Source organism: Argopecten irradians, chromosome 13, assembly GCF_041381155.1.
Source record: "Argopecten irradians isolate NY chromosome 13, Ai_NY, whole genome shotgun sequence".
NCBI classification, from domain to species: Eukaryota; Metazoa; Mollusca; class Bivalvia; order Pectinida; family Pectinidae; genus Argopecten; species Argopecten irradians.
Genome location: NC_091146.1, coordinates 22,842,420 through 22,854,810, shown reverse-complemented (window position 1 = coordinate 22,854,810; position 12,391 = coordinate 22,842,420). Strand labels below are relative to the sequence as shown.

Sequence of the window (12,391 nt, the reverse complement as noted above, 5' to 3'; positions counted from 1 at the left end):
TCCCGGTAGTTAATCCCTCAGCTCGACCGGTTGCTTTATTCGCTAAATTAGTGGGATGGCAGTAAGGCTGACAACGATCTTACAGGCAAGTGAACAAGACATGGTTAAAACAAAATAACAAATTCTGGAAGATCGCGACAGTGACAGAGCGTGGGTTAAGATTGACGCTTTACAGGCCATTGTCATGATTATGATAGAAACGAATTTTTTTTCTCGAGTTATGCCCCTTTAAGCATAACACTGTCCGCAAATTATAATATATAAGTTATCGAAATTCAGATATAAATTTACACGATTTGAATTGTTCATGACGTATTGTACATTTATTTTCCGTCATTGTTAAGAGAAATTTATTATATATTGATTAACACAAGAAATTTGAAACCGGAATACAACGTGAAGATCGAGCATAAAATCATGTGTATAAAATAGACATTGTAATCGGAATATTTGTACAGAGAATATATCGTTTACCATTCGCTTACCAAGATCTGGAAATAAAAATGAAATAAATGTATCTTAATACGCTTATTAAGCCGATTTGTAAAATCAATTTAGTATTCCAATTCCAAATTCTGGTATTTCACACCGAAAATGAAAGTTAAATACATATTATATACAAAACGAAAGTAGCTGTGTTTTTCCATACGCTTACACTTGTAATCAAGCACTAGACACTACGAGGTCTCCAACGTACACAACCTCAATTTAAATGTGGTAAGTATAACATCACTATTGTTTTTTATTCACTGTTAACCATGAAGATTGCATTATATACTTTAATGAGACAGTTTGTTTAAGACATTTTGATATTGTAGTTATTTGAGTACGGTGCCTCATTACGACATTCAGTATCCGATTTCACTTGAATCAAGACTTGAGAAAAAGTCTGCTACTGATTATTACATATCTTTATAATATTTATCATCCAATTTCCCCTGATTATGAGTAGAAGTGTGTAACATTGAATCGTAGATATATTAAAGTTAAATCTGCTGTATAACGACCACGGACATAATTATAAATATCAACTGATAAATAAGATAGTCTTTATAACCAGGTGAGACTTTACACTCAAAAATTCAACACAAGGATACAGTATCATTAGGACAATTAACAAACCGAAAGTAGAATAAACGTTGACGGAAGTATTATTATCATGACGTAACTATTATCAGTGGATAAATGTTGTGTAGGGGAACACTATCTATATTAGAAAGCTTCCGTCACAGTATACGTCATTCTTAAATGATTTCTTACCGAATGCTAGAAACGCTTATCAATTATTACATTTCTTTACCAGATTGACTTTCATTTCCAAAACTGTGCTTTATTTCGTATCAAATGTATGAATTAAACAGTCAAATACCAAACCAAATAAACTTTCAATTTTAGCCATACATGTTATTTTCATCCATTCAATCAAATAGTTTACGATAACACGTCGGTTAATTATATAATTAAACTGACATTTCGATGATAACAATAATGAAATATTTAAATTTCGAAATAATCTCAAATCTCGTATGAAAAAGGTGTATAACTCGGGTATTCTTACTAGGACAAGCGCCATCATTTTATTGTAGAATAATATTTACGTTTTCTTAACGATAAGGTTCGAACGGTCATATCTAGGTTGGATAAATATATTTATATATCTGCACAGTAAAGTACATCATTCAGGACACCTCGGTTGATTCCGTCTGTAGGATGCCGGAATCGGCCGGGGTTTGCTGAATGTTAGTACATGGACATATACAGCTGTATGTGTACATGTATGTGAGGTATACAGGTCTGTGTGTGTGTGTGTGAACTTATACACCAATGATAAACAAAGGCACATATGTTGCGCACTATTGTAAAAATCCCTTTCTCGCATACCAGAGTCACACTGCAAAGAAAATCGTTCTTGAACAATACAATAATGTATAATACAATAATATAACCATGCAATACATTTAATGTCGCTATAATCATGACTTTCGTTTTTGTATTCATTTAAAAATACAAACACGTCATATTTTGTCATTTCTACTTTCGGTTTCAATATAAATAAATAATAGGTTATATGTTCAATATTGAAGTTTTAATAAAGTGGGGTCTTTTTTAGGTAAAATGAGTATCTACACGTTAGTTGGTAATTTGTAATTATAATGCTATATATACATGTGTAACAATGTGTATATACTGAGAGAAGGCGAGAAAAATTTGATAAGTTGTAATGTAAATCGTTTAAACCGGATGTCACCGGAACAGTATATTTGGTAAAATATACAGCGATCCGGATAAGACGAGGGCTCGTTATGGCAATTAAGTTACACTGTAGTATGTGCCTTATCATATGTTCTAGTATCACTATAAAGGTTTTCTATAATTAGCCAGCTCCATTTCAATAAGACGTATATATATACGTGCGTAACTTCTGACCTATAACCTTGAAAGGCAAGGAAGTATTTTAAACACTTATCCGCTATAGGGATACATAAGAGACTGTCTATAATTTTCATTGGTTTACAATATATTATAGTATAGTCTCAGTTGTGATGAATTACATTTTATTTCCAATATTATTTATATATGGCAGATTTTTCTATCTTCATATTTGTTTCTACAATGATGTATACCATTTAAAATAGATATTTTTTAAAATACTTTCACTAGATAAAAGTGTTCTAGATACGTGTATCACGAACTATGCTTATAAAGAAGTGAATGCGTTTGTCCCAAGAATTTTGATAACATCGTATATTACTGACAGATTAAAATTCATCGAAGAAATACAGTACACAGTTTCATGGGCAACTAATATGTACGTTCATTTTTAATAAACGTTATAAATTATGCACCATTGTTACATGTTGTTTACAATAAAATGAAATATCAACAATTTGTTTTCGAAAAAAAATCAGAAAAAAAGAATAAAGAGTAATTTTATCAACGTAGTCGTGTGTGTGTGGATCAGGGAAAAGTGCCGAATCAACGCGTTATTATCTAATGCAATTGTATGAGATAATGAATATTTTACAGGTCCTGGAAACCAAATGAAAACTTTTGAAGTATGTTAAAGTTGATATCTATTTGGTTTTACAGCTGTAATTGTTGTTTATTTTAGAAAGGCACGACTAAGAGATGGCTCAATCGGCGAAAGTGTATAAAGTTGGAGACTTGTTCCAGTCTGCCACATACGGAGACCTGGACACTTTGATCAGGGCGATCGACAGTGGTATTTCTGTGGAATCAGTCACTGTCGGGGGCTCGTCTGTACTTCATTTCGCTGCCTACGGCGGCCAAACAAAGATTGTCTTCCATCTGATAGAGAAGTGCCCAGAGTGTATTCCTAAAGGCCGCGGCCATGACATGCAGGGATACAATGCATTGCACAACTGCTGTGCCTTTTCTGGAAGCATTGGAGTGTACAAACTGCTTGAAAAAGCTGGGTTTGATCAAATGGACAAAACTGCCGACGGTCTTACAGCTCTGGAGCTGGCAGAAGAGTTCGATAAACAGGAACTAGTAGAGTACATTCAAAACCACGGGAATGAAGATTTAGTCGGTACGTTTTGACATTTATTCGTGAATCATTAGAAATGTTTTGAAATAATTACTTGTTATTATTTCATTTTAATTTCTGAATGTCTTTTCAACATACAAAGTCATTTAAAGGTGTTCATATTGTGTTTTGAACACAATTGTAGGAGTACCATTCTGTTTAGATAACTGATTTCCCAAAAAATCACGAAACTTATCACCTCTCGATTTGTTTAACAATATTGTTTACGGAACACACCCATGTGACATGAACGATATTTTCATTAAGATGCTCTCATTTGTGTTTGAAATGCACGTTATCAGAGAAAAGTATATTGGGTAAGTTTTTGAAAATTAAGTTTGATAGATGAAAAAATGTCTTACAATTTATTTTATAATAATGATGTATGTGTAATTGTAAAGCTAAGTACTATGGTTAGGCTTTCCAAAAAAAAACTTTTATTACTTAATTATAATAATTAATAACTGATACAGAATATCAACAACATCGTATAAGTATTTTATCACACATATTTAAAGTTATCTTCATTGTCACCGACCACCATGGGACAGATACAATGGATAGTATTATTTTCGTTATAGCAGGTGATGCCGAACTCACAATGGAAGATCTTGGTTTATCTGACCAGCAAGATAATGCGGAGTTATCATTAACCACTACAGACACCAAGATGGCAGACGTAACGGTAATTTTATGAATGAATTAATTAAGTCTCGCTTGTAACATGTCATTTATTGGTTTAAAATGATGTTTCCATCTCATAACGTAAAGAAATGAGGTCGTCGTTTGTATCGCTGTCTCTGACTGGCTGAATCAAGTTTCTCTCATGATATTTGAAATTTCACTGGTTCAGATTAACTTTTAAAAAAAGTTTTAACTTATAAGGCACCTGTAACACAAAAACAGAGTTAAATCTAATAAACCGTTATGCGATTAATTTAAAGTGAACTCTATTTTTGTGTTTCAACAAAACATAATATATATCAAACCACATGCATCGGAAAATTTTCCTCAAAAATGTGTAGTAAAGAAAATAAAAATCTGTATAGCTCTCGTGCTACAATTTTCGATTTGTTCAATACAGTAATTTGATCGACAACTGCTTGATAGGAGGAATCAATAAAGAATTAATATGTTCATTACAGACGACCAGAAGCTATACTATTGTAGACTTATTCACAAGTGCAGAGGAAGGTGACATGGAAAAGTTAGATGCCATAGTCAGCAGTGGGATTCCAGTTGATTCTACCACCAGACGAGGTTCGTCCGTCTTGCATTTTGCAGCATGCAATGGTAAATCTGAGATGGTCAACCATCTAGTCAAGAACCACCCCACTTGTCATGTCAAAGGCCAGGGTTTTGACCATGCTGGATTCAATGCCCTTCATCATGCTGCTCGGTCCGGAAAGGTGGAGATCTTCCAAGAACTTATTTGTGAAGCTGGCTTCGACAAACTGTGGGAAATAAAGACGGCGGATGGGAGAAGTGTTCTGGATCTGGCAGGAGAGGCCAAACAGACAGACATGATCCAATATCTCAGCAGAGTAAAATCATCAGGTACCATAGGTAGGTCAAAATAGACTTCAACCTACCACTCTACATTGGGGTTATTTATATTTTTAGTATATCTGGGTGTTATATTTAGCCTGCTACCTACCCAGCAATTGTTGTAAAAGATATCCAGATATACATGTGTGAATATGTAGTAACAACGCACTTCCCTTGTACTCTACAGTAAGATGATAAACGGCGTGTCTGTAAAGTTTTATTTAAACGTATGCAAGAAACCACTTTACAAACCTTTTTTTAAGTAGATATGCAACACGTTTCTTGCATGTGAAAGCTCTTCTCTTTATTTTCAATCTAAAATCTTTGAACCAAATAACCTTATGTCAAAATACAGTAATATACATTGTTTCACAATACGCCTTGTTATTTCAATCTAAGGTCGTCGTATCAAGAGGCTGGTTATATGATTAGTGTTTTGTTAGCTTATGATAGGTCAACATTTTGAAATACTTTTGTTTTAGCATCATATAATAATAGAATCTTACATGGGTATGTGAAGTTGACAGGGATATCTCAACCCGAGTGAAAGATTTTTGCCGGTCAACCCGAGGCTTGCCGAGGGTTGACGGCCAAAATTTTACACGAGGGTTTAGATATCCCTGCCCACTTCACAGACCTATGTTTGATTCTTTGTCTCCCATACATAGCAGAAAAATGATGAAATTCCACTTGGTTTCCAGCTTTTTCATCGTGCCATTATCGCAGAAACGTCGTTATGCGTCAAAATTGATGACGTCATCTACAATGTGCGCCGCATGTATTAATGACGTCACGTTATTGTATAGCGCGTGTGAGCTGTCTTACACCCCCCTGTGTAAGATAGAAATATCTTTTCCCTAGCAACCACGGGATATCCCTGTGAACTATGGGAGAAAGTTTGCCGTCCTAATAAACCCATTTAAACGTAGCATAAATTATCGACTCAAAATCAATGGTTTCACTTCAGGCAACATTGGTAGATGTACTCGGTTACAATATTGATTGATGATTATTTTGAAATAAATTATATCGCTGTAGACAGGCTCGCATACAGGTCATGAAGGATAAGTGTATTGTTCAAATTTCCAAACGGTAAAGATATATCATTATGCTATTGTTTTGCAGATTGTGAGTCTCTCAAGGATTCTGGTTTAGGCGAATCATTTACTCATGTGTATAATGAAAACAATGAGAACAAGATGGACAAATCTCAAGTAGGTCCAAAAGAAAATACAAGTGAAAATCTAATGACGGAGCCTGAAGTTAAAAAGGCTCAAAAAAGTGAAGATCAAATTGATGCGTTTGAAGTCGGTGCTCAAAGCGAAGAGTCCTCACCTAAAACCGACGTAGCTACATTTAGCGCGGACAAATATGATAACGTCATGCATGATTCTCCTGAAGATACCCACCGGAAATGGATTAGCCTGCATCGATCTGCATCAGAAGGAAATACAAACGATGTGTTGCGTTTGATGGAAAATGGCGCAGACGCTATGAAGAAAATAAGCAGCGCATTTTTCCAAAATCTAAAATTGGAACGCAAACAAATGCTTACTCCGTTGGAAGTAGCTTTCTTTTCGAAAAAGTGTGAGATGGTGACACTTCTCGTCAGGTATACTGGTAATGATATCGTACAGAAATGTCTTGACTTGAGTGTTCATGAATACTCTGGATTGAAACCTTACATAGTTAAAGGTATACTGGAAAAGAAATACAAAGGCAAATTCATCGAAGTCGTGTTTGGGGAATTGAAGCCGAAAAAGCAGAAAATGTTTGCTATATACACCGAGACGATTGCGCATGGCAGTGAGACAAGCGAAGCCGGATATCCGGTACAGTTTCGAAACCCGTCGGTCTGCAGTGACGAGGGTCGAAAAGCCCTGTACAACTGTCAACAGCACAATTACAAATTGTCAGAAAAGGAGGGAATACTTGTAACAAATGCGGTGAAACAATACAGCGACAAACTCTGGAAAGAACACTCGAACATCAGAGGAATCATGTCTTCACCGGTGAAGTCTTCAAGGGGAAAATTCCTGAAGAAAACATGTCTCTTGATTTTATGTCACTTCAAGGGCTTCGTTCCAGACAAAGAACCGGTTTTTCCAGAGGAAGTTAAGGTGGGTGATGACATACTTCCGGTAGATGTCAGGGAAGGTCATTTCATGCTTCACTACGTGCAATGTCCCGACGCTCTGCATGCTCCTCTTAGTTTTGGATGCAACATAGGAACCACTGACGACCCATCGTTCAGGCGAGTGTTTAATATAACGCAGTCTACCAAAACACACACCTCGCACAACATACACGCAACACACCGCATACATGAGAGGCCATCCTTATATGACCATAGCTGTTAATAGGACGTTAATTAGTTTAACAAACAAACAAACAATCAGCCGAGTATTTACACTCTAATCCACTTTTTTCTGACTTGGGCCAAAATACACCTTATGTTTTAAGACACTGACCATTTATACTTTTTATCGTATAATATTCATTCAAAAACACACACATTTATTTAAGCTGAAAGATATCCACACTTTTGCAAATATGTCCGTGTTTCAAACCACGTTTCGCATCGAAAGTAGGTCAGTGGATTGACACACGTGTTGAAATTCTAAAAAAAATTAGGTGGTGTATTACGACTACACCAATGCTGTTTACAGGATAAAATATTCGATAATTATGTATGACATGATAGGGTATTGTTTTATGTGACCTTGGTAATGCTACACCACTACATATTTTTTTTACTTACTTTCATTACAGCATCATTAAGGGAAATGACAACATAATATCATATTTTAATATAATTACTTAATTATGTTAATAATAATTTAGGTATGTTGATAATTATTTATTTATGTTAAAATTCCTATTAAAATGAATTGAAAATTAGTGATATCTAATCTCAATGATAACCAAATGTTCCTTTTGTGATAGGTATGGTAGTATCGGACCGTTTGTACAACTAGCTGATGACTCAATCGGCTTCATCACATGTGCCCACGTTGTTAATGGCAGCGTAACATATGTAGACAGCGGTGTACCGGATATATATATTTTGCAACCGGGGAGCGGCACCACCATGCACCCCGAGGATGACCGCATGTGCGGTAAAGTGGTTTATCTGAGGTACAGCCTCGACGAGGACACGTCGATAGATGTCGCTGTCGTAAAGATCACAGATCCTGAAAGGGTACCACAATCACCAGGGTTCGCTGCATACAATCAAAAAGAACTTAAAGGAATAGGTATTACTTAAGCATTAAACTATCTTCCTATGGCATTCATGGTCTAAATAGATGTCAGAGGTTTGTAGACAATCTTCATGACGGTGATCAGTTGACGTCACCACGTCAATATCAGTGACGTCATAATGGTCACGTTTTGGGTGCAGTTATACCGTCATATGCATCACTTTGCCTTGGTTAGTTTATATAGTAGAAGTGACTAGTAAATGTAAATATTATTTTATATAAATCACTTCCTTACTTAACATTATTCAATTTGTTTCCTTTTATAATATCCCACTTTTTGTAATTCGATTTTATCTATCAGACTTGTGATAAACGCCTAGGTTTTGTCCCCCGACCGAGTCACACCCAGTTTATTGTATTGCAACTGCACGCGCCTCTTTTGAAACGTAATTATATTTGCGTATTGACGGATCGCCAGCTGTCAATCAAACCGCACGTGACTTTGCATTTTGTAATGTGTGTGCTACGATGTTTTTCTCCGACATTGAATAGAAACACTTGCGTTTACGAAAACGAGGCATGGATGTATTCGGTCCATCGGTACATTATCCGTGTTTTATATCCCATAATTTAAGGGACTATCTTTAGAACAAAACAAACCTGTTTAATTATGTCATAAGACCATGTCATAAATTAACCCATTCGTTATGATACTGTTTTAACGCCACGGGTATTTATGACGTCATAATCAAAATATGACTAAGTACTTGTTTTGTTAGACAGAAACGTCATATACGTGACGTCACAATAGTGTTATTACAAAGACACACATGACAGGACGAACCATTTGTGTGATACAGTAAACTTTGACAAATGAAGTGAGATTTATATGTAACAACTCTAACGTATACTACATGAATCCATTTCATTTCAGGAACTCCTGTTTTCGATCATGGTAAATATGGCGAACCAACAGCGGGGAAAGATATCATAAAATTTGGTAGTGCTTCCGGAGTGACCTATGGAACATACAGAGGCACCGGAACCTTTGAGTTCAGTTCCAAACTTTACGGAACAACCTCCAATATCAACCGCTGGAAAGGTGTTTACTTCATCGACAGCCGCCAATGTTCAGAAAGAGGCTGTTTTGCATCACCGTTTTCCTCTCCAGGCGATTCCGGCGCAGGTGTTTTCCAAATAAGGGACGATAACTCTTTAGTCTGTGTTGGAATTCTGGTTGGAGCTGAAGTTGCAACTGGATCAGGGATTGTTATTCCAATTCAACCTATTCTGGAGGCATCTGGGGTCAATCTTAAGGTATTTTCACCCCAATCATAACACACAGATTTTCCTTTAGATTGAGGATGTGCACCATTTCAAACATTTCCGTGATGCAATGTATATCTCATAAATACAATGATAAAGTTTGCGCGATGGCGTGACCGATACAAACACCCGTAAAATAAAATGGAATTTGTATTATGGCGGCTAGCTCACGAAAGTTGTATTCGTTCAAATCTTTTTTTTTTTTTTTTCTTTTTTAAATTCGCGAAAATTTATTACTTCCAGAAATTATTCAACACTTCACACAATGGTAGTGAATAACACATCTGTAATAAGGCAACATTGTAATATACTGATCTTTTTTTTACTTAATCGTTTGAACGTAGTAAGCCAGAGGTCCCCTGTTCGATCCAAAGCGGATGTATTATTTCTCATTGGATATTACTCCTACAGACGTTTGCATACTGGTTAAACATTAACTTTTAAGTTTAAAAGTTTGTCACAAAAATGTTGCACTGATCTCTCACCGTGGACAATACATTGAAGTAAACTCTAGAATTGTGAAAGATAATGCATGGAATACTTTCTCTTATATATTACTTATGTACTACTTATGAACTGCTTATGCATGACAATTGATGTGACATAATAGGATTAAAAGTCTGTCACAAAAATGTTGCATTGATCTCTCACCGTGGACAATGCATTGAAGTAAACTCTAGAATTGTGAAAGATAATGCATGGAATACTTTCTCTTGTACTGCTTATGCATGGCAATTGATGTGACATAAAAAGTTTTTCTCAACTGTTTGATAACGAGAAAAAGTGTTGTGTTTTAGCTGTGAAGGAAGACCGGATTCTGACGAGAACATGACATGATCTTACAAACCGACACATTTCTTACGTGGAAAGTCAAACATACGATTGAAGACTTATAGTAGAATATAGGACTTTTTTTAGTCAACATTCTGATCTTGTGGATAATACAAGTAAGTCAATATGCTGAAGATCATTGGTCTATGAAGACATTTTAATTCTTTATAATCTCTAGCACGTGTAACGTGATGAGTAGTGAAGCTCTAGCGTTAGTGGAATCTTGGTTAATTGTATGATATATTGCGAATAAAATATTGTTCATCAGATTTCATATTGGTTTTCTTCTTAAACGACTCCTTTGTTTATTAATTTATTCATTTGACTTTTAATGATGTGAGGCCGATATGTAAGACTAAAATAAATATATAGTCCTAATTATCATTATAGAATATCAACTACAGTATGCTACTAATATAGCGTAATTTGATCCGGATTTCATAGAAGCTTAAATATGTTTCTAAAACTTTGACAATTCGGTTTAATTGGTAGGATTAACTGTTATCGGATATATACATCACTGCAATATTCTAAGGATGTTGATAAGGAAAGTTGAAATCTAATTCAATCCATTGTGTTATTAGATTTGTATGGTATCTTTACATGTACGAAAACAATTCTTATTCTACTATGATAATGCCTATGTTACATATTATACTCCATACATATAATTCAAAAAATGCCTTAATATGATGCACCGCTGGTAAATAGTATTTTAACTCAATAATAAATACATGTAAGAGCAGGCCAATTAGTGTTGTTCTTCAGTTAAAAAAGCTACTTAATTTACAACATTGAACAGTTTGAGCTTTTAATTTTACTTCAAGATAAAAATATTGAAAATGATTTATTACGTCCTGAAAAATTCCGTGGCTTTATGGAATGCATTACTTATTGCGCATGTATCAGCATATTTTTATGTTAGTCTGTGTGTTAATTAGAAATGCTTAAGTAAACGCTGATTAATGTTCAAATGATTGATATCGTTATACGTTTATACTCTGTCGGCAATGGAGCATCTTCAATTAATGCATAAACAAAAAACAACGGAAGAAAAGTACGACAGTGTTTGTACAAAGCGTTCACAGACAAGGGTATTTAGTTAATATATTCACTGACACACATGATACACGTATTTGTGTGTACGTTAGTGTGCTGTTTAAACACCTTCACACGTGTGTGCTGTAGAGCGTTACACAAGCGTGTTACCCCTTAGGTTGACGTATCCATGTATTAACATAACACGTCTATATGTAGTGTGTACTTAAATTCTATATGTGACTTAAATCTCTATATGTAGTGTGTACTTAAATACCCTGATAAGATAATGGTAACCTAAACTGTTTGCTAATATGTCTAGCCCTATACATACAGCTACCTTTTTAGGATGGCCTATAATGTTTATGACAGATTGTTTATATGAGGCAAAGACGTAATTCCAATATTGTTGTCAAACTGTTATCGAATTTTTATGCGATCTGCCCATTTATCAAGACACAAAAAGAACAAATAAAATAGCTTATTAAGGCCAGTCACAAATTTTCGCAAAAAAAAAAAAAAAAAAAAATACAAAGCTAAAATTGACAATGAACTTTTCATCCTACTCTATATTCAGAATAGGGTTAAAATACTTCCGATAACCATGAACTATCTTCGTCGTCGGCAAAATACAAATACACATAAGGACGTCGTATCTAAATATAGATACGGTAGCTTGTAGAGAAAATCCCCAGTTTTAAACTTAGACCTCTCACATGGATGACTCAAATAAAACATGACCGACATACTATGGTCTTCATATACAAATGTTTACGTAATAAATACTAAATGATAAGGATATAAATAGAAAAAATACCCAGAAATGTATCGGAACATCCCACATTTCAGTTGAAATTATGGCTTTGTATTAGTCAGCTGACTACTGATTTCATCA

General features: G+C 35.0%; 1 protein-coding gene across 4 annotated transcripts; it reads left to right on the top strand.

Annotated features, from left to right (window-relative positions):
• Positions 1–584: 584 nt before the first annotated feature.
• On the top strand, positions 585–10,549 carry LOC138305467 (uncharacterized). 4 transcript variants are annotated; one of them, XM_069245705.1, is made up of 8 exons: positions 585–717; positions 3,113–3,553; positions 4,132–4,235; positions 4,696–5,116; positions 6,224–7,352; positions 8,045–8,355; positions 9,236–9,618; positions 10,425–10,549. In XM_069245705.1, the coding sequence occupies exons 2-8, from the start codon at positions 3,130–3,132 to the stop codon at positions 10,428–10,430; spliced, it is 2,778 nt and encodes a 925-aa protein (XP_069101806.1). In that variant the 5' UTR covers positions 585–717; positions 3,113–3,129; the 3' UTR covers positions 10,431–10,549. The 4 variants fall into 4 exon arrangements, with proteins under 4 accessions (XP_069101806.1, XP_069101805.1, XP_069101803.1 ...); XM_069245704.1 differs by having other exon boundaries at positions 4,135–4,235; positions 9,236–10,549; XM_069245702.1 differs by having other exon boundaries at positions 9,236–10,549.
• Positions 10,550–12,391: the final 1,842 nt, after the last annotated feature.

Excerpts from the sequence above, each read along its gene's own strand:
- LOC138305467 (XM_069245702.1), top strand. The coding sequence starts at position 3,130 with ATGGCTCAATCGGCGAAAGTGTATAAAGTTGGAGACTTGTTCCAGTCT. Across the intron at positions 4,236-4,695 it reads CCAAGATGGCAGACGTAACG|ACGACCAGAAGCTATACTAT; the intron begins GTAATTTTATGA and ends TGTTCATTACAG. Across the intron at positions 7,353-8,044 it reads ACTGACGACCCATCGTTCAG|GTATGGTAGTATCGGACCGT; the intron begins GCGAGTGTTTAA and ends CTTTTGTGATAG.